Source organism: Balaenoptera musculus, chromosome 1, assembly GCF_009873245.2.
Source record: "Balaenoptera musculus isolate JJ_BM4_2016_0621 chromosome 1, mBalMus1.pri.v3, whole genome shotgun sequence".
In the NCBI taxonomy this organism is placed as follows: Eukaryota; Metazoa; Chordata; class Mammalia; order Artiodactyla; family Balaenopteridae; genus Balaenoptera; species Balaenoptera musculus.
The window spans coordinates 96,884,150-96,909,936 of NC_045785.1; the positions used below are offsets into that span (position 1 = coordinate 96,884,150).

At 39.0% G+C, this 25,787-nt stretch overlaps 1 protein-coding gene across 6 annotated transcripts; it reads right to left on the reverse strand.

The window, feature by feature from the left end:
* Positions 1 to 25,787, reverse strand: SLC16A4 (solute carrier family 16 member 4). 6 transcript variants are annotated; one of them, XM_036853100.1, is made up of 9 exons: positions 24,535 to 25,785; positions 23,191 to 23,309; positions 18,809 to 18,941; positions 17,940 to 18,083; positions 17,601 to 17,762; positions 15,799 to 16,314; positions 13,673 to 13,884; positions 12,496 to 12,589; positions 1 to 3,458 (listed from the first exon to the last, which is right to left on the reverse strand). In XM_036853100.1, exons 2-9 carry the CDS (start codon positions 23,275 to 23,277, stop codon positions 3,298 to 3,300), a joined length of 1,509 nt encoding a protein of 502 aa, XP_036708995.1. In that variant the 5' UTR covers positions 23,278 to 23,309; positions 24,535 to 25,785; the 3' UTR covers positions 1 to 3,297. The 6 variants fall into 6 exon arrangements, with proteins under 6 accessions (XP_036708995.1, XP_036709005.1, XP_036709013.1 ...); XM_036853110.1 differs by lacking the exon at positions 24,535 to 25,785 and adding an exon at positions 22,005 to 22,106 and having other exon boundaries at positions 23,191 to 23,267; XM_036853118.1 differs by lacking the exons at positions 23,191 to 23,309; positions 24,535 to 25,785 and adding exons at positions 22,005 to 22,106; positions 22,405 to 23,168.

Below are 25,787 nucleotides of genomic sequence, written 5' to 3' on the forward strand. Positions count from 1 at the left end.
CAGGCTTCAGTAATTGTGGTGCGCGGGCTCAGTAGTTGTGGCACACGGGCTTAGTTGCTCCGTGTGGGTAGAGTTTTAGTATCAGAAATAGTATTTCATGAACAACGTATATAGAAAATTCCTTTTCCAGTGGTGGTATGACATTTTCTTAGAGTTAGAGCAGCAAGAAATGGTCTCTTAATAGTTTTAAATATCTCAGCGAGTAACTGTGAAGAAAGTATTACTGAACTTTTATGTTCAAATTATCATGGCTCTACTAAATATGTGTATTTATAGATAATACTTTATAAACATTTCAGCTAATATTTTAGTATTGAGGAATTATAAGTGGCACATACTTAGGCATTACCTTCTTTGGTCAGGGTTGGTGAATATTGGAAGACCTAAAAAAGTTCATTATCTTTAACAACTACATTCTTATTGCATTGTAGCAGATGTGTTTTGTGGCTTTAATTTGTTTGTTTGTTTTGGTTCTTAGGTATTTTGCATCCTCTTTTTCATTTCAATCTAGATATTAAAAGTTTTTGCCAATTTGAGTTAGAACGAATTTATTATAAGATAACTGCTTACAATTAAATTAGCTTCGTAATCTTGTGACACTGCCAAGAAGCCAGGGTTGTCTGAAGGGGAAAGTGTAGGGTTTTCTGTCAGTTTGTGTTTGAGTTATGACTCCTCTACTTACTGGGTGTTTAATTACTTTGACCTTAAGTTTATTCATGTGTAAAATAGTCATCATAGTATTTTCTTCTAAAGTTTGTGAATATTAAATTAAGATTAAATATAAAATGTGTCTGCCTCAGTGACTAGTATGTATTAGATGTTGAAATAAAGTTCTTCACCAGCCTACTTCTCCAAACACATGCTAAGCCTGTTTGTTTCCTCTTTGTCCCATGGGATATCTTGAGGGGGAAGGAGATAGAAAATCAGTGTACTCTTGCTTTTCTTGAAACCCTGTATCTGTCCGAGATAGTATTTCTAGATTATGGTTACTTAGAAATGTGTTAACATCTTATACTATTGTTCAAGGGCAGGAGTAAATGAATAGGAACATTTAAAGTTAATTGTTAATATAGTGAATACATTAGTTATGAAGTCTTTAGCTTCCTGTAGTCTAGGGAGTCAGTCTTTCTTGATTCACACCGCCCAAGTTTAGAGGGGCTATTAGCATGGAGTAGGATGAAGAACTGCTCTGTTGTGTAAGAGTCATAATGCCTATGTAAATCAGAATTCAACTTGGAGTTCTTTAGTTGGTTCTACTTTTACTGTTTTGTGGGTTATTTTTTTTTTTTTTTTTTTGGCCGCGCAGCTTGCGGGATCTCAGTTCCCCAACCAAGGATTGAACCCAGGCCATGGCAGTGAAAGCCCTCAATGCTAAGCACTAGGCCACCAGGGAACTCCCTGTAGTTGGTTCTGCTTAAAATGTATAGTTTGCTTTCATAGGAGGAAAGAATCTAGTTGCCCTAGGTAGTTAAAGTCTTTTGAGAACAGTTATTGCTCAAGAGGGAAGGGGGGACGGATGAGAGTGGTTCCTAGTAAATCATTGATTTTCTTAATCTTGTGCTTTGATGTAGAAAGAAGAAGAAAGGAAATTATCAGCTACTGTGTATGAAGGGTATTTTGCTTGGTACAAGTATGTTTTCATTTAATACTCATAGTACAGCTGTGAGGTAGCTTGGTGGTATCCTCATTTTACAGAGGAGGAAATTGGGACTCAGAGAGGCTAACTTTCACGAGGTTACATAGTAACAAGTAGCAGAGCTTGAATTTATTATTATTTTTGCTGTTTGTGTGAGGGGGTACTGTTTCTCCTCTATTCATATTGTCTTACATCTGAAATGTAAAAAGAATGTTAGACATTTACATTTAAGTGTAAAACCTATACATTTTAAATGGGACCAACTACAGTTTTTAAGATAACCCAGATTTGAACCCAGATTAATTTGGTTCCAGAATTGGTGCTGGCCCTTGGGAAATACATCCATCTTGTTGATCTTGCAGACTGATGGAAAAGATTGACATGTCAGCTCATATAGTGCTCTGTTAAAAGTTAGATGAGATTACAGAGGAGAGAATGAAAACGCTGGGGGAGGTTTTCCAGAGGCTTTTGGTGCGTCAGATTGTGAAGGATAAGTGAGACCGTGCCTGGTGGAGAATGGCAAGCCATTGGGATTGTAACTGGTGGCACAGCTTGTACAAAGGCACACGTAGAGAGTGAGAGGGTGTGGCATTTTGGAGCTAAAACCAGGCTTTCAGTTAAGGATTTTTCTCTATAGGGAATTAATAGATATTTCAAAGCAGAGAGGAATGGAAAGATGGAATAATAATAGTAATAATAGTCTTGAGGACCATTCTGAAGGAGATTCTAGAGGAGGTTGGTATTGCAGAGAACTCTAGGGTGGTCTTTTTTTCCTTTTAAAATCACCCAGATAATGAAGAGCTCTCTATCCCCATGTAGTTGCTTAGTCTAAGTGACATTAATTAGTTAACATAATTATTCCATATTTAAGAAACATCTTTTGGTTTATCTCCTGTTAAGAGCCACCTATTCAACTTTCATATAAAACTTGTTCTAAAGATATGTCTAGATATTTAGCTTGAACCTTTCAGATAATTAGATATAGTGAAAAAGTAACATTGTTTGGATGAGCTTTGTGCTTTGATGTAGCACGTTGTTTGGATGATCATACTATTCAAATGATCTTGCAATAAAGGTTTGTTGTTTGTGGGGTTTTTTCTTTTTTTAGCAGTTCTTATTTATTTTTTATTACATAGCAATACATGTTTATTATAGAAAATTTAAGAAACAAAATAATGAAAAGAAAACAAAGATTATCTCTAGTTAAGAAGCAAAGATAAACTATTTGGGGGTTGTATACTCTTCCAGTCACTAAACAATGTTTCAATGTTCATTCAGATTTCAGAGTTCAATGGCTCTGTTTAATACTGCTTTATATGAAGGAAAATGGTTTTCTGTCTTTACATATTTTTGCAACTGAATTACCATGGCACAACTGAGAGTTTGGTTAATTTATTATTACAGTACATTCTGATTTTCATTTAATATCTAAAGTAACTGCTTCAACTGATTAAAATTTTAGCCTATTTGATTAAATACTAACAAAGAGTTTAATTTAAGTTGCTATTACTCTTTTCTTCCCACCAGTTAGACATTCTTCAGAGTGCTAAAGCAAAAAGGAACCTTAAAAAATTATGTGGTTCACCTTCTTAGTTTACAAATGCGGGTACTTTTCTTCCATGCTTTTGTTTCCAGTGACTTTTAGTTTAGACTTTGTTTTGTTAAGCTCTCACTTGATTGCAGTCCTCTCTCTTTCTGGTCAGACTGTTTTTCCATCTCTCAGCCAATGGTACAAAGAAAAGGGAAACTGAAGAGAGGAGATAGCATATGCCGGAGAAGTAGAAGGAGCCGGTGTATGTCTGGGTATAATCATATAACCAGCCTATAAGGAAGGAAGGATTTCTGTTAGTGATGCAAACCTTTCCATTAGTAGTTCTCAGCCATGAACCGTTCCTTGAAGGAAGGAGCCTCCTGTACTTACTAGTTTGTATTGTGACCCATTAGAAAGTTAGTTAAGCTGCTTACCTGTCTTATTTTCTATTGATGAAGTTAAATCAATTCCATCTGAGTTAGGGGTTTAAACCTTGGGTTAAAAGTAATTGTGAACCCAGAGCCCATCTCCAGTCTTGTAATGGAAGTTGGAGAAAATTAGGAACACGTACCATTTCATTTTAACAATGAATTTTATTAGAAGACCACTATTCTTACGAAGAAAAATATTGTGAATTACTATTTTCCAAAGAAAAAAGTGAGAACTGATTATTATCTTTTTTCCTTCACTGAACAGACATTTGAATTCTTACTATGTTCCCAGCAATGTGCTAGGTGTTGAGGATATGATAATGAGCCAAAACAGACATGGTCCCTGCCCTCATAGACCATATAGTTTACTGGGGATTTGGTATTAACCACATAAATTACAGCTGCGATAAAGGCTGTGAGGGGATGGATGGTTCAGGAGGTTATGAGAACAAATGAAAAGGAACTGACTTACTTGGCCAAGTGGGTTAAACAATGACGATAATTCCCCCTGAAATCAAAGTGCTCTTTTAAAGCAAGAATTGTGAGGGTCCTCAAATCATTGGGCTAATGGCACATACTAGAACTTCTTAAGTGAAACGCTTTTTAAAAAAAAAAATGTGAGTTTGTGGTGGCAAAGAATATTTGTGCAAGGCACCAACGTTTATACATTATTGCAAAAGTCAACCCTGTGGAAAAGGCAAATAATGTCTCAATATTATTATGAAAATAGTTTTGACCTCAGGCTCCCTAAAAAGGGCTCAGGACCTCTGGGGGGGGTCACAGTCTTTTCTAGATTATTGTATGCATATTGTGTTTGTAGATGCAAACTTACAATATGCCTTTTATAAGTTTTTATATTTAAAATCTTGAAAAACCTTAAGTCAAGGATGTTATTCTGATCATTTATTCAAAAAATTTTGGTACTCTATGCCAGCACAGTTCTGGTTACTAGGGATAAACCCATGGACAAAAATGGATGAAAATATCTGTCTCCATGGAGCTTACATTGTATCTTTTGATTTTCACTTATATCTTGGAACATGATTTCTCACTGGATGTGTAGAGTATACCCTTTTTTTTTGTCTGATTGTGTATGTCTTTATCTCCTCTCCTTTTTATTCTCTTACTTGGCTCTGATAGAGACTTTCAGTTTTTGTTTGTTTGCTTCATTAGCTTTTTGTTTCCTTTTCTTAATGTAATGGATGAATGGAATGTTTTATTTAAATTCAGCTAACTTTAAGTTGCTTTTACTTGTTTTATCAGTGAACTCAATTAAATGTTTCTTGGAGTTAAGCAAAATAGTGAAACCGACTGGGACAAGTCTTTGTATTATGTTGATTGACCTTTAGATATCTAAGAAACGGTTGACCAATCTGTCAATTTTTCTAGAAATTTCTGTGAAGGAGGAACTGTGGAAAGCAGCAGCACCCCCTCTTATCCTTTGTCATTCTTGCCTTCGTCCCTTAGTATAGCAATTTACCAGTTTATATATAACCTGTGAATTGTAAGACACGGGTATTTGAAGCAACACTCTAGGAAAAGACTACAAATTCTTGGACAGGGAGGTAGATAGTGCTGCTAAAAGGTCAGGAGGGTAAAGCTAAAAATAGTGAAACTGAGTTGTTTTGTAAATCCTGGAGGGACTAAAACAGTTTAAGAGAAAACTGTTTATAAGCCTTTCATTTCACACACATTTAAAGTCAGAATGTTGTTTCTGAAACATGAAAGATTAAGATATATTTAGTGTATTTTCTTACCAGGGCAGGGAGTTACTTAGCATGCTTTAGAACAGCTTCCATGTATTTCCATGCAAAGTTTTATTTATTTATTTATTTATTTATTTATTTATTTATTTATTTATTTATTTATTTATTTATTTATTTTTGTCGTGTCGCACAGCTTGCAGAATCTTAGCTCCCCAACCAGGGATTGTACCTGGGCCCCTGGCAGTGAGAGCGCCGAGTCCTAACCACTGGACTGCCAGGGAATAACCAATGCAAAGTTTAATGAAATAATTTGTTTTAAATCTGTTTCTCCCATTCATGCTTGATTATTGAGAGATTAGTATATTTTAAAATTCTGTCTCTAAGATCTAATTGCCATTCCGTACGATAATAATGTGAAGTTGAGTATTTAGTTTTAAGATGTTATTTATAATAGCAAATATGAGGTGAAATGTAAGATGCAGGACTATACTGTACTATTATTAATTAATTGTCCTATGAAATATTAGCTTCATAATCAAGCTTAAATTTAAGTGGCTACTAGGTAAGTTAAATTCATAGCTTTGCTGCTCTAACCAAACATCTCTATTTGGTTGGAATAATTAGCCTTTCCCCACCATTGAAAGTAAAAGAAGACTGTATAGGGAATTCGCTGGCAGTCCCGTGGTTAGGACTCCTCGCTTCCACTGCAGGGAACACGGGTTCGATCCCTGGTCAGGGAGCTAAGATCCCACACGCCACACGGTGCGGCCAAAAAAAAAAAAAGACTGTATATTTGATCTGATTTTATTAGGTCTTTGTACTTTTTTTATAATAGCATGAAATAGATGTATACAAATGCACTTTCAGCCCTGAACAGTTTCAGGGTTATTGTTGGTAGTTCAGAAACCACTGCATTCTAATCATTTTCAAATGGAAATACACGCATAAGTTGACATTCAAAAGACTAGGTTTCTTTGTGGTCATAGCAAAAGCATTGTGAGTGGCAGAGAATACCAGCCACAGTCCAGGAAAGCGTGCAATGGATCTGAGCCTCCACTCCATGCTAAGGAATACTGTATGTAGCCAGCATTCTGAGGAGTACACTGCCTACTGGTGCAGACTTCCTAAGCTTAAGTCCCCTCTAAGCATTTCCTCGGTGTCTCCAGACTACCTGCATCAGATTCACTTAAGATGCATGTTAATTGTGCAAAGTCATTGGCTTCCTAAGCATACTTCTTCCTAGGTGGCACCCAGTTGATTCTTACGTACAATAAAGTTGTTGTCCAAATTACTTCTTTATAGCTGTAAACCTTGTTCTGGGTAGGAATATCTAATAATGTTTCCTGTGATAATTTAAAACAACTAAGAAGATAGGCCTCAGCCTATCTTAAACAGCTTTGCAAACCAGTTTTCTTACAGTCAACAAAAAAGGGATTGGAATAATCTTTTAAGTTTGATGTTTAATATAGAATCTAAATTCATTTTTCTAAATGTCAACATTTTAAAAATGATACTCTATATCATTTTATGGGTTAAGCCATACACGTTTAAAAATGAGATTAACATCTTGTCTAAAAAGTATTCATATCTGATATCTCAGAAGTTGATTTTTAGCTGAGTTATGAATCCTTTTCAATAGGATTACTACTGTAAGTTTATTATTGGTCATCATGTTAAGATTTGAAATACCCCTAGAAGGCCCTTAATTCCAAAGTTCCTTGATGGTAGTTCAAATTAGTTTTTGAGGACTCTGTAAGTGGCTAGCCAGTGTTGAACCAGAGCTTCTAGCTGTTAGGCTGTAGAATAGTGGCAGACTTCCAAGGTGTGCAGAGACAATGATCTTCTCACATTCTTGGGGTCACTGGAGCTGCCGCCTGGCTGTTAGCAGCTTGTCATTTTACTTTGGGTGTGCTGTATGTGCCATGAAGGGAAAAATCTTGGGAAACATGGTTTAGCAAATATAAACCTCAGTGCCTTTTAAGACAGGAACTCTCTAAAGGCCTCATGATAGAAATTTGCCGTAAGATTTACTGGTAGTGCTATAAGTATTGGCTCTGTGTTGTAAGTTTTATTAAGAGGATTGTGGTCTGTGTTAGGATTTTGAAACTTGATTCCTTGGCCTTGCAAGGAAAGGACTACCTCCCCTCTCTCCTTTTTAAACCACAATAGAGAGCTATTTGGAATTTATTTTTGATGCTTTTGTAGGGATTCATTAATCCTAGGAATGCTGTATCAAAGTAAAATTCTGTGGGGTTTGTTGCTTATGGGGAAAATAACCTCTGGATAAAGAAATGATTTACATTGTTTCCTTTTGCCTCTTCAGGGTATATAATATATTCCTCAGGATTTAAAGGACAGAGAACTTTGTTCTGCCTTCTCACTTGTCCCCCATACCCCCAATCTCCAAAATGGATTTATAGCAGACCAAAAGGTTGAGTTGCTTGTGTGTTTGTTTTCCAAATAAAATTTCAGGCCGTAGAGGAATCTCAACTGATAGGCCAAGATGACTGATAAAACTGTAGCGGGCATGGTTGATAAAAGGTGGAGTGAGGACTGGGTGGAATATTTGTTTAACATTGTATCTGAAATGAGGATGGAAATGACCTGTCATTTCATGAGGAGATGAACTTGTCTGTGTTAATCGGACAGAGACAAGCTTAGATGGATGAATTTCCATTTTAGCCATTGTCTTTTCTTGTAAAATGCAGATAAAGAGTTAATGCAGGACTTCCCTGGTGGCGCAGTGGTTAAGAATCCGCCTGCCAATGCAGGGGACACGGGTTCGAGCCCTGGTCCGGGAAGATCCCACATGCCGCAGAGCAACTAAGCCCATGTGCCACAACTACTGAGCCTGCGCTCTAGAGCCCGCAAGCCACAACTACTGTGTCCGCGTGCCACAACTACTGAAGCCCGCGTGCCCAGAGCCCATGCTCCGCAACAAGAGAATGAGAAGCCCACGCACCGCAACTAAGGGTAGCCCCTGCTTACTGCAACTAGAGAAAGCCCGTGCACAGCAATGAAGACCCCACTCAGTCAAAAATAAATAAAACTAAATAAATAAATTTATAAAAAAGAAAAAAACTTGGAAAAAGAGTTACTGCAAAATTACCAGTTTTGCTCCTTGGTGTTTCTGATGAATTGTGAGGTTGAATAATAATAGCAAGAGAGAGATGTACTTCTTCTTTAGGAACTAGTTACCTTTAGCTTATTCTGGAGTACAATCAACTTAGTTATTTGGCATTGGAAATAACTTTCCTTGAATTTATTGAAAAAAATTATTTTTGTGAAATATCTGCTTGATTGAGTGAAGCTTTACTGTATTTTAAGGTCGTTTTTATTATACGAAAGCTTAGGGTGCCTTCATTTAAAGGTAAGAAAATGGAGACATGGGTTACAGTGGCTCAACCAAATTTTTAATTAATGAAGTGGAAGAAGAATGCAAATTCTAACAATTCTCAGTTTTAGACATTTTAGACTAAGTCCTAATGTTAAGCAATGTATGTGGCTGACAGAGTGAATGCTATACCATGATCCAATAAGGTATGAAAGAACATTGAACAAATAATTTTGTCTTCTCTGTGTCCATGTGGCAGCTAGTAGAGTTCTCTGCTAATAAGTTGCTTAATAATTATTGAATGAATACTGAGTTATCATCAAATAATTATTTGTGAACCAAACAAAAACCAAATAAATGAACAAACCAAACCAAACAAACATGTAGATACAGAGAATAGAGTAGTTGTTATCAGAGGGGAAGGGGCAGGAGGGAGGGCTAAATGGATAAGGGAAATCACCTGTATGGATGGAAAATAAATTTTTGGTGGTGAAAACAAAAACAAAATTATTTATGGCATTTTAAGGGAGTTTTCAGAGATTTGTGATTTAAATTTTTTATATTAAAATAAATATTAGCATAATATATGCACTCATCAGTTGGGAAAGGGAGTTGTATGTGGAAGAGAGGGGAACTACATTTGGTGGTTTTGTTTTATAGGCAACTGATATGGGCTGTTGGTGGTTTTATTTTTAAATGAAACTGAACAGCCCTTAGCATTTTGAGCTCATACGTCAAATACCTCGGGTATAAGACTAGGAATTTCACATAAGTAACTTATATCTGTCTTGTACATTGGAGAATATGATGATATACTTGGCTTTTTTTGCCCAAGGCACTATTTTTTTATTTAGATTGCTTTCTGCAGGTGTACTTTTGTTAACAGGGGTCTATTAGAAATGTATATTAAGTTTTAAAAATATTAATACTTTTTATTTTTCCACAACCTTCCAAGGCTTCCGTCTTGGTGTCAGTGTATAGTTCTGGATGCCATCTACCAGCAAAAAACAGCATTTGGGTTTGGATGAACAGTGACATTTGGCCTACCCTTGGGTCTACTGACCACCTACGTCAGGAAACCTAGAACAACCCCGAAACTGATGCAGTCTGAAGCAGGCCATGTTATTAACTAAAATTGAATTTGTTGCTGAGTATTGGCAAGAATAGGGAGGGCTGTGGGGTGGAGCGGGCAGGGTGGTCGCTTGTGGGGAGTCGGGGGGGATAATTTTTAAACTATTATTTATTTCAATACCTGTCAGTTTTAACCAAGATCTGATGAAGAATTTTGTTGCCACTATATTTCTTATCATAATCACCATTACAAAAGATGTATAAATAATTTTCTTGCCCATATGCTCTATTTACGTTTTTTTAAAGAAAAAAGTAACTTTAAAAAATCTCGGTTATATGATTCCTTGGGTTTCCAATGCTTTATTTTTCCCTTTCCTTGAATTTTTAAAATATGCTGTATAGAACTAACTTGTTTTTCTTTTTCATTTCCATACAGGAAGGAGAAAATTATTATTCATATACCATTTTTAACTAGTCTTTTGACTGAGGATTATTGTGAAACATTTTACTGTTTGCTAGATTCCTCATTTTAAATGCCTGTAATCTTTTATAGGAATTTCAACTTTTGTAATTTGGTAATAACAAGTCTAGGTAAGTAAAATATGAGGATCTCATACAGTTCGGAAGATCTAAGTTTGGTTTAGAATTTAATATTTTATAACTAGTAAGCGTTTCGATTTAGTTAAAGCTAAAGACAGTGACATAACTTGCTTGTACCGGTTGAGGGATGAGTGGATCTGTAACTCAGTATTTCTGATGTTCTTTAGTAGTTGCTGCTGGAGTCAGAAGTTAGGAACAAATCTAATGGCCTTTGTAAAACCCTCTTGTCACTTCACAGAGCAAGGACCTACAGGAGCAAGGGCTCTCCCGAAGTCTCCCTTCAGCAAGAAGCCTAGCACTACATTGTAGTCAATGAGAGACCATGGTACAGAGCAGGAAACTTAACTGAATTATATATTATTATCATAATCTTGTTTAAGATACTCTGAGCAACTCCCAGACTAAAAACCTGTGCTTAAGCTTTCAGCAATAGCCTTATCACTTCCTTTGACTTTTGTAGAACTTAAAAAATTTATGATTGCCTAAATAATATTTTCAGAGTTAGCAGGTAAAAATTCTACCATGAGCTCTGTCTTTATCCTCACATACAGTGCTAGGGTATCATGGACATTGGGTAATAAAAGGCTTGTAACTTTTTTTTTTGACTCACTAATAGTAAGAAATGTGTTTTACATCACATATGTTTTCTGTTACATAGGTGTGTGTGCGTGTGAAATAAGTTTCACAATAAAGTGATGCACTCTGATTTCTAATCTGCTCGTGGTCCTTTTTTATTAAAAAAAATTTTTTAAAGATCATGACCAACAAATTGGTTTCAAGACCCACACATACATCTATAGCTTTTTCCTTTTAAGTAATACTCCTCACAAAACTTGCTTTGTCTTCTCATACATTGAACTCTCTAAACATTTTTAAATGTATACAAAAACATTTATCTCTAAACATGTTGTAGTTTTGTTATTTGCCTTCATCATTTGAATAAGATATTCTGTGCCCTGGTATTTGTTACTTCCCTACACTTTTGGCCTAATAGGCTTGAAAAGTTCCAAGGCGTCGTTAGGACAGCCAGTGAAGAAGGGTCAAAATTGAAAAAATTCATCAGCAAACTGTATTTGAACTCTGTTTCCTGTATTTCACTGACCTGGATACTAGCCATAGAGTAGCTCTGCTAGCCGCCTCTGGTGCTTGGTCTTTTACCACTCCTTGTATAACAATTCTGGGCTATAAAATTCTAGCCTGTTTTCCAGTTATGAAGTATTGGCTGAGTTAGACCTCATGGGAAGAGGTGTGTTCATAAATGCAAATAAGGACTTAGTTGTGTATTTGTATAATTTTTTTCCTTTAGATAGGTATACCTAAATTGAAACTCAGATAGTGGTACATTATTTTACCTTCAGTAATAATTTCTTTTATTAAGTTCTTATACTTTTGATATTTGCCTTTGTAAGTCTTAAGTTTATAGAGGTGCAAATCTAACGTCATTATAAAACTTAGTTAAAAAAAAATGATAGTGGGACAAGATCAGACCCTTTTTCTGTCTTACTTCAGGACTGAGGGAAGCAGAAGTAAGTTTTAGGCTGAATTCCTTTTTGTGGATGATTGGAAATGCTGTAGTAATTTGTAATTCAACTATATTGAGAACCTATAGTGTAAGATACTAAAGCTTTAAGTCTGTTTACTAAGGAAATTTGTATGAGTAGGCAGTCTTTTAATAGTCTTAGATTAAATGTTCAGCAAGCACAAAATGTCCCAATAGGTAAAAAGTGAATGTAAAACAATGCTTCAGTCTTAAAGTTGACTTAAAAACAGAACTCCCCCAAGTTTTACTCTACTTTTATTTAATGTTCACCAGTGGCCCCACATATCCTCTCCAGATTCTGGCCTTTAGTCCAAGACAGCTTTTGTTTGTTTTTGTTTTTAATCATCATAGGTCTTTGGGCATCTGATAAAACTCTGGATTGTCTCCCCAGAGAAGTAGATACACACACAATCCCTGCTCTAAGACTCCCAAGAGAATGTAAGAATCTGCCTAGTGCACATCTGTTGAATTAACCCTCAGATTCTCCTAGATTAGTGATGGAGCTGTGAGAGTTGTTATAGGAACAGCAGAGATAATCATCAGTTTCTTTTAACCTGATAATGTTGTTACATGTTACCATTAATCATGGATCAGCATTTTGTTTCATTGCTGTTGAAGTTTACTCAGAATGTGGGTAAGCTGTTACCTGCTAAAGGTGGTCCAGAAAGGACAGCCGTCCCAGCAAAGAAACTGGCAAGCCCCAAGAACCTGTGTACCATAGAATTCCCAGACAGATCAACCTGCAGGGATTAGAATCCAATGTTAGCCATACTGAGGGTGAAATTCTGTGGAGACCTTTGCCTACAGAGGGGCAAATACTGTGTATGTCATCTGAAACTGTGAACAGTTGACTTCTGAGGTGATTTGGATGGCATTTTACCCTGATACTATGAAAGAGCTGAGGCAGATAGGGAATAGTAATTTCAGTAGGCAGACAGTGTTTTCATTTTATTAGTAAGGAACGTTGGTTTTTGTTTCTTTTTTAAAATCTTTTAATTGGTTCAGGGATTCTTTTTTCCCCTGAACCTCACTGCTCTTCTCTGTTAGGAAATAGTATTTACAGTTGGAGCTGACAGTGGTATTATTGAATCCACCTATGGCTGAATACCAACCATCAGTTTATAAGAAATCAGATATCACAGGAGTTGATTTCAGCTTTAGAAAGTTTGATTTTTGCTTAAGCCTCATATAAGATCCTGCAGCACTTATGCTAATATTGATATTAGGCCAGAAGATTCCGGGGGATTCTGTTGCAGCACACTGGGGGCCTAGTTCTAAGAACCCATGGGGTTCCAAGAAAAACCCAGAAGTATTTGTATAACTCAGTTCCATTCAGGTCTAGGACTTTATGTCAATTTGGGGTAAAGATGGACAGGAGTTAAAAACACAATGTCCTTATTAAAGTATACAGAACTTCTCTCAACAAGAGAGAAGCCAGTGCTGGTCAGGAAGCCCTTTTTTCTTTTAAGGAACTCTTCCAAGATGTGTCTTAGAACCAAAGAAATTTCTGGAGCTGAAGGAAAGAAGTGAACAGAAGTCTAACCTGGGAGACTGATAAGCAAAATGGATTCCTTCTGACCCCTATTTTGCTCTTCTTTCCTGTCCCACGTGGATAGTCCTCTCGCCCCCCGCCCCCCGCCCCCCGCCCCCCGCCCCCCCCCACAAGGTAAGATGAATAGCTGGTTAAGATATAGCTACAAGGTTTCTGAGTATGTTTGTTTTTAATTATAAAATTAATACAAAATATGTTTTCTCTTTTGGGGAGGTGATTGTTAACACTTTTACTAAATGATGTAAGAACATTAATGAGTGCGTCTACTCACCAGTACAGGAAGTATCAATGCCAGGTAACCACCGGAGAAAATGGCAAAGAAGATGGTATAGGTCATAAGTAGTGGAAATGTGGTGGCAAAAGGAGCAAGCAGGTTAGTGATGCCGCAGAGGATGAGGTAAGACTTGTGGTAATGATACTTCTTGATCCAGTTTTGATCAGCAACCCATCCGGAGATAATCTGACTGACTGTCTCAATGATACCTGGAACAATATTGAAAAAGGTCTTATGAAATCCTAATTCCATTTTCCTAGCCCCTTTGAAAACTGTAAATGCATAAGGCATCTTTTCCTAAGTAATATGACTTCATCCTGAGGCTGGGACATAAGAGAAAAAAAATGGTTCCATTTGTCTATCAATAGATTCTATCATTTACTTACCTATTCCAGACACATCAATAAAATACCAAAAAGGCTCCTTCATAGTTGGGTAGAGTACTCACCAGGTGTTTTTTCTGATTGTGTTTGGGAAACTCATACCACCAAACTGGGAATACCAGGTTATAGAGAACACTGGGCTCAGTAGGCCTCCCTTGAAGAGGTGAGGAAGTGAGATTTCTTGAAGATTAGGAAACCCACAGGTTAGTATCCTGGGGAAGTCATATGGTGGACGACTGGAGTATAAAAAAGTCTTACGGTGAAGAAAAAAAACATGTTGAGACTCATAATTGCATATGAGGTTTTGGTAATTAAGTCCTCCTCCAAAGGCTATTATGCTTAACTTGAAAATATGTAGAAAGTCTGGAAATGGGAGATCATCTCTTGAACACTGGAACTATGGTGTAACTTGAATAAAATTTAAGAATAACATTTTTCACTTAGTTTTATGATAACAGAACATTCTTATCCTTTATCCTAGTATATGTTAATGTAGCAGTTAAATACTGAAAGAGATTTTCACCAAGAGGAGCATGAGCTGCAGTTGTTTTATACTTAAAATTCTTCCTATGGTTCAAACATAAATTGCTCCACAAAAAGGAATTAAAAATTCATACTACCATCTCTATATCTATTTTTACAGTTATTTCCTAGGATACGTATTGAAACTTTATTATGTTCTTTGGTCCTGCTGTAAAGCCCTAATCTGATCTAAATTGATACTACCAGCCACTTCAGTGGAAAAAAAATCAGTTTAGCTATGTATCTTTTTCTTGTGTACGCAAGTTTTATTTGACCGAAGCAGTTGGAAATGGGGTGCAATCAGTTTTGCAAGGGCTTGGTAAATAGTCTTTTCCAGAAATTAGCAAGAGAAAAGTTAATGTTGAGCTACTGAGAATTTCCAGATAGAGCAAACCAGTTCCATTTCATTCATTTTCATTTTTTTAGACTCCCTATTTTGTCAGTTGAAAGAATCCATATCTTCTAGATCAAGCATTCTGTTTCCATACATTTTTATAAGTACTCAACTAAAATGATTGTTCTTTTCATTCTAGTTCATTTTAAATGTCAGCCTACCCATTAATGACTAGCCTTAGTATGCTTATTTATCTTATCCTCTTACTTTGAGTTAAAGGGGGAAAAATTCTTAGCTACAAATACTACTAGAACATTATTGAATGCTTACAGTAGTTCAGATACTATTCTGAACTCTACATGCATTACTTGCTTAATCCTAATAACCTTCTGAGAGTAGATATATATTACAGACAAGGAAATTGAGACACAGAGAAGGCAAGTAACTTGCCCAAGGTCACACTGTCATACACTGCAAAAACTTGAACCTGGAAAGTCTAGCTCCAGAACCAATCCTTTCAACCACTGCACCGTGCAGCCTACCTAGGATTGTTTTTGCTTGCTAAAATGGCTGTTGTCACTGAGCACCAGCTTTCTAAAGTTCGGTACCCAACAAATACTTAGATACTGACATAGGAAAATAAGACTTGCTTTGGGGTCCGCTGTCTGGTAGGGAAGAGCCTGTGTGCAAGATGCAGTGACAGGTTGGAGGGAAAGTCCTGCTGCTCCCACCAGCCTCAAAAAACTTGCTTTTCTGGCCTTCCTACAACTCCTTTTTTAAAAAAATTATTCTTCTTAAGCTTTTTAAAAATAAAATTTAATAAATTTTTGTAAAATTAAGTTCATTTCTCCTTTTGAGGGTGAAGTTGAAGTAGACTTTCTTACCAGCTACGGAAACGAGGTAGGAGGCATCCATGATATTAATCCCCAGTGTTTTGGCTCTGGCTACCAGGTGAAAGGTAGGGATGAAATATGCCAACTGACTGAGGAGAAAAGACCACGTAAATATGTAGAAAAAAGGATTCTTAAGAAGAGAAAAATCAAAGAGTTTTTGTTTGCAGCTCCACAAAATAGCCTTTTCCCCATAACTTTCTTCATGAGTTTTTCGGAAGAGTCTGTTCCTGTTGGGTTCATTGTTGAACTCTTCATTTTGATTTTGTGAGACTGTTAAACTTATACCAGGTTGTCCATCCTGCATAGTATTGTCCCTGATGGCAGACTCTTGTATCTCATTGCAGCATGATGTTTCTGTCCCACACGCTGCCTCTGGACCACTTGCAGACAAACTGCTACTTTTATCTTTAATATCGGAATTGCTCTCGCTTTTGATATGGATGGGTCTCAAGAGCATACTAGAAGGCACCAAATGCAATGTGATTGCTCCAAATAATATAAGGGCACCTGAACAGGAGAGAGAGAAATTGAGAAGTTAAGCTAAAAATTACCTCTCTCATTTAACAATACTCTGTATGCTTAGGCTCAGAAGAGGCCCCACCACTAAATATTCAATCATAGTGCAATAATTCCTGAAAACAATGCTTTGTCCTTGTATTTAGCTGAAAGTATCTAAATCCATTGACTTAACTGTTAGCCATACACACTGATGTATCCTTTGAAAACAGGGAGTCCTTGGAGATAGAAAAGGGGAAAGCTGTGCCACTAGGGGGCATGGAAGGAGAGTTATTTGTGCTAAAGGAAAAAAATGGTTTGGGGTGGGGGGAAGTCATTTCAAATGTTAGAAAATTACAATGTGTTTTAAATATCCTGAAGTGAGGGTGTAGATTTAGGTACAGAAAATACAGAATTAGGTAACGGGAATCATTTGGAAACTGCCTTAGAAGAGGAGATAGCCTTTCATCCCATGATGTTTTAAATTTCCTCGAAAGAAGACATGCCAGTGTTGCCTTTGAAGCTGAGTAGTTGCTTGACTTCAGCATGTCCTGACCAAAGCTGTGACTTGGGTGTGTTGCTTCTAGAGATAGAATTAGCTGTAGGTTCTGCTATCCTGTCTTATGGATTTGTCAGCTGGTCTTGTTCCCCATGAGACTACTGGTGGTTTTTTTTAATCAGGAAAGGAAAAGTTCAACAAGACTGCTCTGTAGATAGAAATAGGCTTATATATTCATGTATATGTACATATACATAGATTTTTTTCCCCAATACTTTGAGGTGATTTTAATCCAAATGTTTTATCTCAGGTATGAAGAAAATTGTGGAGTGAATGGTTTTTATTCATTTGTGAAAATTTATAGTTGACAGTATATAAAAGATTAAGTATTAAGGAACATAATCCTCTTTTCACTCAATTTTTTTCCATCTATTTTAGTGAATCTGATGGAGGAGACTTTTATTTAAATGCAGATTTTTTTCTTAAAGAGAAAATTTGAAGAGAATGCTTTGAGTAGAGGATCCTTGTTTCCCCAGGAGTACCGCTTTCCCTGCAAAGGTGTGTTTCCCCAGCCACATAGATTGCCCTCCATCCCCTCAGACTTGAACTCTATGGTGAACTCTGAGTTGCCTGCGTGGCGGGCAAAGCCTGCAAGTAGTTCAGGGTCTCTTTTGCCATATATTCTCCAAGGAAGAATACTTTACTTTAGAATCATGCTCACTTCCTCTCTAGTCATCAGAGAGAGGGCTCAACATTAAATCTTACAGAGTTGATGGTTCAGAAACTTAGAATGACTCACCTGTCCAGTCATATAGATCTATCAGGACTTTTGTAAAAGGCGCTAACAGAAATGTCAGTCCCATCCCTGAACGGGCAATAGCTGTAGAAAGAGCTAATCGTTTTTTGAAGTATTTGGTAGTGACCACAGCAGCGACTTGGTACAAGAAAGCAGAACCCAAACCTAAAAGAAAAACATAATAGCTTGGGATCACTTTCACATTAAGTGGCTTGGTACTGGACAAGATATTCTCCTGGACCTGAGATAATATAAGTAGGCCTTTTGAACTCATGGAGAGTAAAAGGGAAGGTTCCTGGTTCCATTTTTTTTTTTAAGTCTTAACTTTTACAATGGACTCACCAGGTAAAAATCCCATAGTCACACAAAGAAAGGGAATGCTTGTAGCCCAGCTGCTGATCAGATATCCACCAGTAACAAGGAAAGCCCCAAGAATGGAGGCAGTTTTCTCTCCAATTATGTCACAAATAACAGCAACTAGGGGACCTTGGGAAAAGAAACAAATGCTAGTTAAATGTGCTCTGGCATCCCTTATCTTCTGTTGTGCAATTTAAATGGGCAACTGAAGGGAAATAAGAGGACTCTACATTTGTGTATCCTTCAAAAAGTTGTCTGTATTGAGTTTCTTAATATTCCCAGCCCCACACTATTTTGCTTTTAGGAAGAAGTTTTGTTGTTTTTTGTTTGTTTTAAAGAAAAGATTGTAAATAAGCAGGTTTGGAAAGGAAGCTTGCTGAAAATGCATTATGAAACCTCTGCAAAAAAAGGTTGCCTCTGGTGACCTATGACTAGAACAAAGTTCAGTTATTTATCTACACCATGTTCTAGCTCCAACTAGAACTAAAGGAAGAGGAATTGGTTCTGTCTTTTAGAGCTTTATGGTCAGAGCTTTATGGTCGACATTCCAGTTGAGAGACTGGCTCACTGAACCTATATTAAGACACTGTTGAAAGAAACAAGGCATGAAAATTGAATCATGGAATTAAATAGTTGGATTCTTCACCTTTCTTCGTTTAAGCACTAATTTTTCTAGTTTTTCCAAGTCAAGCGGAGGCTAAACACTGCAAGTCCTTTTCTCAGCTTTACATATTGATAAATGAACCTGAGTTTTAGCAAAGCTTCAGTCTTGAATGACTGACAGATGAGTCTTCTTGGAATTGCCCTTTGGTGGTCCTTTTCCTTGGACAGCAAGCTTATTGATGGCTTTATACCTGCAGAAAAACGAAGTGATGACATGATGGATCCAATCCAACCAGTTTGCTCTGAGGTGCCTTCAAACTCTTCTTGAAAAACCACAAAGAAAATTGCAAAAGTCTTGGTCATCCCCATCACGAATACATTTACCTAAATCAAAGCAGACCAAAGAGTCCAAGTCAGGTGGTGAGTAAGCCATTACAGGGGAGGTTGGAACTGCTGGAGGCTATGATTCTCTGTGTCACCTGTATTTTACCCATTTGTTTGCCAGTTCCTCTTTGTAACATTTTATATTTTGGGGGGGGGGCTGTCCACTTAGAGTGTCTAATCACTTTACATGAAAGCATCTCATTTAATTCTCATTACAAAGGCATGGAATAGGTGTGTCAATATTGTATTAGAAATTCAGGAAATTGAGATTTAGCTTAAAAGTTGCTCAAGATGGGGATGCTGGAGCTAAGACTTGAACCCAGATAGACTGACTCCAGACCAACCACTATACCATCCTGTTACAGTAGCATCTGTTAAAAACAGCTAATTCCAGTTACCTTTGTGAGAGATGTGTGTTGGTCCAAAAGAATTGTTCTGTCAGTCCTTAGGTTAGCTTTGCTTTAACTCTGCTTTTGAGCTGAGTACCCTCCCTCACCTGGTATATAAATACGGCAACCATAATAATTTATCACCCAGTTGAAGCTCTTTGAGAGTGAAAAGTAGCGCTGTTAATTAATGCCTGGACAGCAAGGGTAATGAGGATGTATGGTCACCTTACGGTTGGGTCATGTGCCCCACCCTTTTTTTCTGTCCCATCTAACCCTTTTGCCCGCACCACCCTCCTTCCTTCCACTAGGGGGAGCTCCTCCTTTGAGGTCAGGTTTTCTTTCAGTGGAGTACCAGCATTTGTTTCTTGGAATTCTGATTAGAAGGGGGGCAAGTGAGGAGCAAGGTTCTGAGGGGAACTAGAAGGGAGGCCTAGCCAGGCTCTGCAGTCAGTCAAAGCCCAGGAGCCACATGTACTCACTCTTGTCTCTAGGGGCTTCCTAGTGGCCCCTTTCCTTTTTTTCAGTGGCCTTGGTGTTTCAAGGCCACTTTCTCTGCTTTCAAGCTGGCTATGCATTGTGGAAGAACCACAGATCCTGGGTTCCTTTTCACTGATTCTTTCTCTGTTCACCTGGTAAATATTTCCCCCTGTGGTTCTGCACTCATCTCACTTTATACCTGCCCCATAGACAACCATTCAATCTCATGGTTTTAATTACCACCCTTGAACTCATGGTGTAGTTGTGAATACTGTGTTCCATCTGCAATGAGCCTGCCTCGGCCAGAATCCTGGCTCTGCTTCCTATTAGGGGTGTGACCTTGGGCAAACTACGGAAGTTAAGCTTCCTCTTTTATAAAGTAGAGATAAAGTAAATGTCACCTAGCTCATAGGACTGTGAAGACTGAGAAAATTCTGGTAAAGTAATACTTAGCACTTAATACTCAAACTATTAACTATGTTTTTGTTATCTTGTGTAACCATTCTGCTTTCCCAAGAGCTGGAGACTCATATTACTGTCTACCATATCTTTCTAACTCAGGTTAACTTATCCAAAACTAAACTCATCTTTCTCTTATCCCATGCCTACTCTTCCTTTTCATTTCTCTTGATTGGTACCATCCACCCACTCACCCAAATCAGCGATCTGCCTCCACTTAGGAACCTTCTTCCCTCAGCCTCTACCTACTGAATAAAATAACCAAGGCCTTCCCTTCCATCTTCACTGCTAGACCCTTACTTCAGACTAGTGTTATTTCTTGTCTGGAGTAAGGGACTAGGAATCAGTGGTGGTGCTCCAAGGTTGCAAAAGATGGGGTGGTGGGGAGGAAGTCCCTTAATGTATTTTTTCCCATTCTGATTTGATAGAAGCTACAAGACTTTCCTTATTTGGAGTGAACAATGCTATGGACACCAGGGCTATATATTCAAAAATGAAAAAAGCATTTTATCAAGCACTTTGTAATCATAACGTGCCTCAAAGGCACCTCTATCAGGAAGCGAGGCTAGAGAATATACATGAACCTTAAATGACCCAGACTTGTTTCTTTTAGTTTAAAATACAGGGCGGTGATTGCCTCCTCTCATGAGCAGGGAATGTGACAGTGAGGCGTCGTTCTGTAAAATTACCCTTCCTCTTTTTCTGTGGACATGGGTTCTGTGCTGGCATCTACAGGATGCTGGCCTCTACGTTCTTAGCCATCTGAGTTTGGCTAGCTACTGGTCCCCCCAGTTTAGCACCTTTCCTCCCTGGTCTTTCCTTGGTGTCTGGGCATAGCAGCTGTAAGTGGATATGACTTGTCTCTAATAACTGGGTCTGTGCCTTCCACTGTGTATATCAAGAAGGCCAAGGACATAGCCTTTGTAGCCACCCTGCCTCCCTCCCTTAACTTGTAACCTTCCAACTTTGTTTCTGTTTTGACTCAGAGCTATTAAAAATCTTTTCCCCAAGGTCCAGATATTCCCTTAGTTAACTAAGCAGACTAGATAAATCTTTATTATACTGTTTCATCTCATGTTTTGGACCAACGTTGATGGGTTTCAGTCCTGTTCCAGAGTCCACATCAGACACTGTACATGGGCTTGCCCCATCATCCATCCTCCCATCTGTCAACAGGTATTTATTGAGTGCCTACTGTGTTCCAGGCTGTTTACTAGGGCTTACAGTGGTGAGCAAACAGACATGGCCCCTGTGCTCATGGAACATTCAGTCCTGGGACACAGGCTGAATACAGAAAACAATCATGCAAATACGTAGTTATAAAGTATGGTAAGTTAGAATGAGTCATTTTTTTAAAAAAGTAGGCAGCTCCTGAAGAACATGTTGTAATTGGGTTTTTCACTCACCTTTTCAGGAGCTCATCTATTATAGAAAAGTAGACTTTTAACTTATGCAGACACAAAAGCATCGTCATCTTAAGTACCCACATTACCACTGTGGGTGATTGGCCTGAGTTAACTGTTAACATTTTGAGGACCCAAAATGTTTTTTTTGTGTGTGTGCTTTTATAAGTAGCATCACACCCAAAAAAGTGGGACATTGTTTATTAATCTGGTTGTTAGACAACTTTTCTTACCAGCAACTAAATTGGTCAAATAACTTCCTGTCCTCAGAGGATAATACAGGAAAAGGAAGGGTGGTTATTGGGGAGAAAGGTGGGAGAATTAGAGATCCTCACCAACAATGCCAGTTCTGCAAAGCCTGTGATGTGGGGAGGTGGCCCAGCCACAGGAAGGCTCTCAGACTTAGGGTGTCCTTAGTTTCCTTTTTAGTAACACTTCTGGGAGGAAAAAAAAGAGATTCCACATTCTTTGGTAATGAAGCTAATGTTTAACAAATAGTCCTGTGGTTAGGAGTTTTGTATTATGTATATCCTGGCTGAGGACTTCTTCCCCTCCTTTCCCCTTCTCTGTCATAAGGGAGGAGGTGTGGTATTTCTACACTGTGGGCCTCAGGGTAGTTAGTAGTCACCAGGACCTGCACTCCCTTCCCTGGGAGCTTCTTACTGTAGGGCTGGGCTGGGGAGGAGGATCAGGAGGGAAGGGTATCTTTGTGAATACATCTCAAAGTTAACTTACTTGGGAACACTTAAGAGGAATTGGGGAGCTGGTGCCATTCTCAGGGTTGTTTGGGATATGGCTGTGATGGGATTCACCAATCCCATCAGAATGACCATGCTGATTCACATCACCACTGTCTCACATAACGACCCCAAGAGCTTCTGGGAGGATGAAGGAAAGAAGTTAATTAAAAAACAGAGTGCAGAGTCCAGCTGCTTATGGATGAAGGAGAAAAATCAGGCTCCAGTTTCAGAATCCACATCATTCTCTCCCTTTCCAGACATGTCAGAAATATACATTGGGCCTAACTCTAGCATAAGTTATGGTTGGCGGGGATGAGTTGGGAAGTGGACAGCAGGCAGAACAGAATAAAAGTCCCTGCCCCCTAGGAGAGAAGGAAGTTGCTTCCAGCAGGGTTACATCTATGCTGGGCTGAGCTGGGGAACCCCCTCCCCACCCACCCCTGCAAAAGCACTTTTTAGCAGTTTCCAGTGCTACTTCTGGGATGGTTAAATGTACGATTGTCCCCAAATCCTAATTGCCATGCAGCCAGGGCAGAGCTGCTGATGGTAGCTGGAGCACTCTGTAGGTTTAAGGAGGGGTAGGAGACAGGATGGAATGCTTCTGCTTTCACTCAAGGAGGACATTTTCAACTTTCTCTTGGGTTCATTGGCAGTTCCTGGCCTTGCTCTAACCCCCTTTCCATTCAAATGTCAAGGATTTCATAAGTGATCTTAGTCTGCTCTGAGCCTTTCTCAGGGAGCCTTCTTTCAGGCAGTAGCAAAGGGGAAAGTAAATTCTTACCAGGAAGAAATGAAACACAACCATCCATCCCCAACCTCCATCCAGGGTTTTCATGTAGGGTCGGACCTTCCCCTCCCTCTTCAGCATGATGCTTCGTTTGTTTTAAATGCGGAAGATCCCTGTGACGAATCCAAGACAGAGTTGACTCAGTTGACAAACTGATCTGAACTTTTATTTCCTCTCAGTATAAAACCACTTGTACTGTAATTTTTTTTCAGCCCACCTCTAAAAATAGATGATCTCTTCTCATTTCTAAAGTTTACAGACTCTCTGGAGTTTATAGACTCTCTGATCTCAACCTCAAAAATACAAGCAGGGCTTTGTACCGTTTGGGGGATTTTTGTGGAGGTCTGCTGCCTGGCTTCCCCTGGAAGTCCACAGGGAGCTGACAGTTCTCTTGGAGTATGTCCTTAGTTACATATAAAGTCTGCCCGACTAGACTGTCCCCTTATCCTCATTTATTCCATAATCATGATCCAGGCAGAACCATGGGAGAAATGAGAAAAAGATAACAAAAGGCTGTGATGTGAGGGACATCAAAGCCACCACAGAAATCTCTCTTCCACCAGTTTGAATGGCCTCTGAAAGATGACCACTCAGTTCACTTCAGGCAGAAATAGCAAAGGAGTTGATCGCAAAGCCTGACCTCACTGATTGTGGAGTGGCCATTCCTCGCACTGTTCTCCCCCCAGGTCTGCAAGCCAAATCCTAGGGCAAGCTGTGCACCACCCTCTGGTCCTCTGGGTAAGCTCTTGACTTTAGAGAAATAAAAAAGGGATGGGGAACTTCAGGTTTGGAAATTCCCTTTCACAGCACTTGCTAAAATGAAAATATTCTAAGGGGCTAAATAGACATGACAACAACATGCAATGACTGTTCCTCGAATGGATCGCAGGCCAGAAAAAAGTTGGAAAGGACTTTAGGAGCTGCGTTGGGGAAATTGGAATGAGGACTGTATAGCAGACCAGGTTAGATCTCTTGGGGGTGATGGTGGTCTCGTGGTTCCGCCGAAGAATGTGCTTGTTCTTAGGAGGCGTGTGCTAAGAAGCTCAGGAGTGAAGTGTCATTGAGTCTGCTACCTTCTCACAAGTGGTTCAGTAAAATAAATATATATAGAGAGAAAAAGCAAAGAGAAAATGTAGATATTCTGAGGGAGAGGGCGGCATTCTTTATTTGCCACCGGCAGGTAGGCAGGCAGGCTGTTTCTTCCTGGGAAGGAGAATCTGCCGGCACGGCGTGTGGTATGGCCGTCTGTCTGGTGAGCAGGCCGCGCAGGGAGAGATGCTGGTTGTTCAAAACATTATAGAGGACCAACCCCAACACACAGTCCCATTTTCATCCTACCTTTGATGTGGTGTGTAGCAAGGGAATCCTCCACAGACTTGAGGCAATCTGGGAAGAAAAAGAAACTATACAATTTTCCAGAATGTTGCTCTTTTTCTAAGGCGTTTCATTCTTCTGCCCTGTGAAAACAAGCAAGCATTGTGAGAGCCCAGGGTTAGAGCCAATTTAGGCACTCCTGCCAGTGGACTTTACTTCCTGAGGGGAGGAGGAAAGACTGTAATTTGACATCATCCTGGGCCCTCCCTCCACCCAAAAGCAAGCATCGGAGTAAACCAAGTAGAAAATCCTTTGGGTAACTGTTGTTGATTAAACCTGGAGGCCGTCACACTAAGGTGGCTCTAATGCCAAGTTGGCCTATGTCAGCAAACCAAAATCGAAACAGGGTTATGAAATGGAAACCAAAGGGTGACCAATCACAAACAGCCAGTCAGGAATTAAGCTGTGGCCCATTAATGACTTCCTTGCTTCGCTTCTGCCTTCTCTCTATAAAAGCCTCTCCCTGAGCTCCCGTTGGTGGAGCGCTCCTAACACCTTCCAGTTTGACACTGCCCGGTTTGAATCCATTTTTGTTCAAATAAACTCTTAAAATTTTTAATATGCCTCAGTTTGTCTTTTAACAGTTCTGGTGTCAGAAGAGGGAACAAAGGAAGGAGACCCCGAGCAGCCAGAGGTAGGTATCTGCTGAGCCCATTGGCTCGCTGGTTTCTAGCTGCCTCTGGAGGTGTAGGTAAGTCTCTCTCCCACCCTAGCTCCACAGCTTTTGCAGTATGAACTGTCAGACTTCAGTTGAGCATTTCTTTTTCCAGACTGGGTCCAGAAACTGGTTGGAGTCAGCCTGGGTCCGGGGTCAGACTGGGTTGGACTTAAACTGGGCTGGTCCTGTGTGAGGTCTCAGGTGAATGAAATTTTGTTTTAAGGGTGAACAAGTAGGCTAACCTTACCAAAGATAATCTTGTACTACAGTAGCCACAGTTTATCCACTTATGAGGTGCCCTAGAGAAAAAGGGATCCCAGCCAACACTTACAATAAGAGTAGAGGGAAAATTTTTCTTCCTCCTCTACAGTTTCTGGTGACCAGGATGACACCTGCTGGGACACCCCACTTGCTTTAGAGCCTGCTGATGGGATCCCGGGAAAGCTGGCAGAAGCCCATAAAGGGTGAGAATTCTTACCAAAGTCAGTTCTCCTGGACCTCCACCTGTGGTGCCTGGTTCAGAAAGGAAGGTACAATTTCACACTGTTCCTTCCATTCT

Excerpts from the sequence above, each read along its gene's own strand:
- SLC16A4 (XM_036853100.1), bottom strand. The coding sequence starts at position 23,277 with ATGCTGAAGAGGGAGGGGAAGGTCCGACCCTACATGAAAACCCTGGAT. Across the intron at positions 16,315-17,600 it reads AGATCTATATGACTGGACAG|GTGCCCTTATATTATTTGGA; the intron begins GTGAGTCATTCT and ends TCTCCTGTTCAG. Across the intron at positions 3,459-12,495 it reads TTCTGGACCACCTTTAGCAG|GCTGGTTATATGATTATACC; the intron begins GTAACAGCTTAC and ends CCTTCCTTATAG.